General features: G+C 47.6%; 1 protein-coding gene across 1 annotated transcript; it reads right to left on the bottom strand.

Moving 5' to 3' along the window:
• Positions 1–868: 868 nt before the first annotated feature.
• hyal6 (hyaluronoglucosaminidase 6) lies at positions 869–4,146 on the bottom strand (the record flags this gene model as incomplete). Its single annotated transcript, XM_083917521.1, has 3 exons — positions 869–1,360; positions 2,891–2,980; positions 3,211–4,146. 3 exons carry the CDS (start codon positions 4,144–4,146, stop codon positions 869–871), a joined length of 1,518 nt encoding a protein of 505 aa, XP_083773647.1.
• Between the last annotated feature and the right edge of the window lie 218 nt (positions 4,147–4,364).

Raw genomic sequence — 4,364 nt, 5'->3', positions numbered from 1 at the left:
ACAGAACAAAGTACAAAATAAAGGCGCCCCGTCCAGGAGGGAAAAACAATGGAAACACGGGAATTCAAAAAACGCTACACTTACTTTGACAAAACAAGAAATGCTATCACCAGAACATGGAAGCAATAAACTCGGAGTCACGAACAAGACTGTAGGAAAAGTGAGAAGAGTCCCTACACACAAAACAAAGCACCAATGGGCTCCTTCCTTTGGGATTGACTTTACTATGAGAGGAGCTGGTACAGGGGCCAGTAGGTAAGTCTTTAAAACCCTCTTTTAATAAACTCTGGCTTCACTAACTACGCTGTTGCTGCTTTGTTTTGTGTGTAGGGACTCTTCTCATGCTGCTGCAGAGGTTTGCTGTTATTTTCAGCAGCATTAGTGGTTAAAAAAGACCTTTGAATGCCTTCACCGTGCTGCCCCGAGCTAATCACTGTTAGCCACGTCCGGCTGTTAGCGACTCTCCCGGATTCCTCCGTTAACTCTGAGTTGTACTACAGGAACAGAGATGTAATTGATAGGTTATCCATGCACCATAAACAGTGTCAGTATTGAAAGTATGAAAGTACTTTTGTTGTTGTTGTTGTTGTTGTCACAGCCTTAGAAACAAATTAAGATGTTTCTATGGACGTTTTAGAGAAACTTTTTTTAGTGTGTTCAAAGTGTTGTTTGTGAAATATTCCTTTTATTTAGAAATCTTCTTTCAAATCATCACTAAGACACATTAAAGGAAGTAAATCCAGCTACTTAGAACGGACTCTACTTGTTGAAGTCGGAGGTTTTTCATTCATTTCAATACAACTTTCCTGTGGACGTTGGAGACACAGCAGCACTTCAGGTCCGACCGTCTAAAATTAGTTCTTGGCATCTACAGTATCAGACACTTGATAATCAGACAGAGTCCCAGGAACATGATGATACACAGGCAGGAGAAATGGAGGGACAGGAGACGCAGGATGTCTCCCAGGAGGCTGTTCTCCCTGGGGTGAGGCAGAGGGATAGCAGGCTGAGGTGGGGGAGGTGGAGGAGGAGGATGGGGCGGAGCCTGTGGCATCTCGCAGTAAACACCTGTCCAGCCCTGGTAGCACTGGCAGGTGAACTTGTGCTTCATGTCCAGGATGTCGTGGTTGTTGAGGTGGCCACTGACATGGAAGCGGGGGCCCCTGGGCGCCGGGTTTCGCCGGATGTGGAAGAAGCGTGGGTTCAGGTGCAGGTAAGCGCCTGAGTCCATGCTCTTGCGGACGCACCGGCCGTTCTTCTTGCAAAGCGCTTTGCTGCACAGCTTGGAGGCGGAGGTAACGTTGATGACATAATGTCCCAGCGGACCGTCGATGTACTTCTTTACCGTCAGACAGTTTCTCTGGAGGACAAAGGAGACAAGAGACACCGGCATTATTCAAAAACATGCAAAACCTTTTCTGTCCAAATAGGAGAGAAGGGAGTGTTCGTAGTTTCCAGGACTTCACAGTGATCCGTAAAAGATTTCAGGAGTTTGACGACAGACCATGGAAATGTTTAACTCCAGTGAGAATTGGCTCCTTTCTTTTGAAAATGTCCTCTTCAGTGATATTTATATAACTCGATTTACAGTCAAGTCTGCTGTAAACAGGATGTTAAACAATCCACAGAAACCAACGGAAATTCTTGCGACTTTCACACATAAATTAGATGCTGTGTCTCTGTGTCTCCGGGTTTTTGACTGTCAGAAAAAAAATCACTGTTTTTGGAAATGTTCAGTTGTGGAGCAGAGAATAAGGACGTTTTAAATGATGAGGCCTTGTTTTATGCAGAGTGACTGCATGCTCTCTATTAACATTTGTGGCTCTCTAATGCTTTGTGGCTTTTTATGTAATGCATACTATAATATAGGGGTACGTCTATAGCATAACATGGCTTCAGTTTTAGGCTGTTACTTTGATTTGATCTTAAGTGAATTCGAAGATTTTTGTATTGAGTTTAGCTTCGTGAGTTTCGTAAACATCTTTGTAGTGCATGTTGGCGAACGACGTGTGCACCACTTAAATCAGTTCTAACCCTTTGTCTTTACTGCAAATATCATGTCAGCATCACAATCTGGTGCTGGTAGAATTAATTCAACACTGAAGCAACTATACTGGTTGCATCCAATCAGTTAACTACTAAGCAGCCTGCAGCATGGCGGACAGTGACAGACTCCTCAAGACCCAAGACGTCCCTGTGTCTTGCCTCCTAGCTGCTGGGCATAAGCAGAGAGAAAATCTGTGGGATTAAACCAGAGAAGAGTGTGCTGCTCTCTGGCTCTGGACACAGCACGATCTGGTTCGCCCAGGTTGCAAAATGTAAATAACTGTAATTATTCAGCCTTATTGGTCATGACCGAAAGAACAAGGTTCGGGTACAAGTGGCCGAAGTGTGTTTCCTCAGGAGGGGGTCTGGAGTCTCCCTTAGAGAGAGAGGGGGAGAAGTTCAGCATCCGTGAGGAACTCGGAGTAGAGCCGCTGCTCCTTTGCGTTGAAAGGAGCCAGTTGAGGTGGTTCAGGATCATCTGGTAAGGATGAACCCTGGGCGCCTCCCTAGGGAGGTGTTCCAGGCACGTCCAGCTGGGAGGAGGCCTCGGGGAAGACCCAGGACCAGGTGGAGAGATTAGATCTCCACACTGGCCTGGGAACGCCTCAGGATCCCCCAGTTAGAGCTGGTTAATGTGGCCCGGGAAAGGGAAGTTTGGGGTCCCCTGCTAGAGCTGCTGCCCCCGAGACCCGACCCCGGATAAGAGGCTGAAGAGTGAGTGAGTGTTATTGGTCTTAAACCTTGTGTTTACATGAATACTCCACAAAGCCACTGCAGACAGCTGAATAAATAGATTATAGATAAGAGATTCAACAATTTGTTCTGTAATACTTTTAAGTGTTACCTGTGATCGTGCATACTCTGATGATCCCCAGAGGACGACGCCTGACGCTCCCAAGACAGCACTCTCCCCGATGGTGTGAACCAGGTCGCTCTGAAACATGACAGGGGCATTTTTAGCCTTGTAAAAACATGAATCCAACTATAACTGTTCAGTCCTTCTCTTCAACTTCTTCATAGTCTACAAATGCTCTCGGGGCTACAAACAGGCTGATACGTGTCTGAGAAAGCATCATTAAGGTACGTTCTTTACTATAATAATGATACTGTAAAGCATTTTGATTAATTTGTGAAACAATTCAAACTAAGAACTGAAAACCTTACCTCTGTAAGAACCACAAAGGTGTAGGCGTAGAAAGGTCTTGAGTAGACAAACACGGGCAATGTGAAGTCTGTACGGGCGATGGACGCGATCCTCATGGCTTCCTTGACTCTATAGTGGACGAACTTGACAGTGTTGGGGGAGGACTTGAGCTCATAGTCCAGGTAGATGGACGGGAAGAGGGCCGTGCTCTCCTTCCAAAGCCACATCAGGTGGTCATTGCGTACGTGCTCAACGTTGGGGCATTCGCCGGTGTACCGTTGGGGGTGCTGCTTATACCCGTAGTTGTAGCAGTCTGGGAACAGGTAAAACCCCCACAGCCCGTCAGGTCTGCGACCTTCAGCCAATGCCAAGGTCAGGTTCATGAAGGTCTGCCCAGCCCTCTCAAAACCTTCCTTTGCTTCCTTCTCCACCTTGCTCTCCGGCCAGTTTGGGTGAAGTTTCCGGATCTGTTCCTTAGACTTGTTGCGATAGATGTCCTTGGCGCCCCAGTTTCGGACCCACTGAGGCCTCCAGTTCTCCCAATCGATGACACCCAGGCCTCGAAAATCCTTGTGGGGGATCAGCTTGTCAATGTCTGCACGGGCCTTGCTCAGGTGTTTGGAGATGCTCTGGTTCTGCGGCAGTCCACCATTGATAGGGACCCCAGAGCTGGAGTAGTATGGGTAGTATCCCAAGTGGCTGTGGTAGAATATGGTGACATTTGGTCCACTTAGGGTTTCATTCAGGTTTGCTACGATGTCAAACACACTGAGGTCCAGGTCCACCTTGAATCTTAGGCGGCAGGACTCAGTAGGAGCATTCCACACTACAACAAAAGGGCGGTGAGGGATCAGAGGTGCCCGGGCCGACTTCATCGGGTCACCCCGAACTTGGAGCTTTACTCCAACGCCAACCCACAGGGCCAGTGCCAGGAGACGGAGCCCCATCACCGCCATGGCCCCTGATTCCTCATGTAGCAATTAGTGGTCCTGCACAGGCAGAGGAGAGAATTGACATGTTTGGATAGAAAATAAACACATTATGTGGTTCAGTGAGCATAATCAGCCAGGCCTGTGAGGGGACACATGAGTGATGATCACTGAAGTGAATGCACCAAATTCCACAACACAACAAAAACACAAAGCTCCCCTGTTCTCAGGGGGAGCGGGACTGT

The sequence above is a fragment of the Echiichthys vipera genome (assembly GCF_963691815.1).
Source record: "Echiichthys vipera genome assembly, chromosome: 7".
In the NCBI taxonomy this organism is placed as follows: Eukaryota; Metazoa; Chordata; class Actinopteri; order Perciformes; family Trachinidae; genus Echiichthys; species Echiichthys vipera.
The sequence above is the reverse complement of the archived record's forward strand: the minus strand, read 5'-3'. Positions and strand labels throughout refer to the sequence as shown.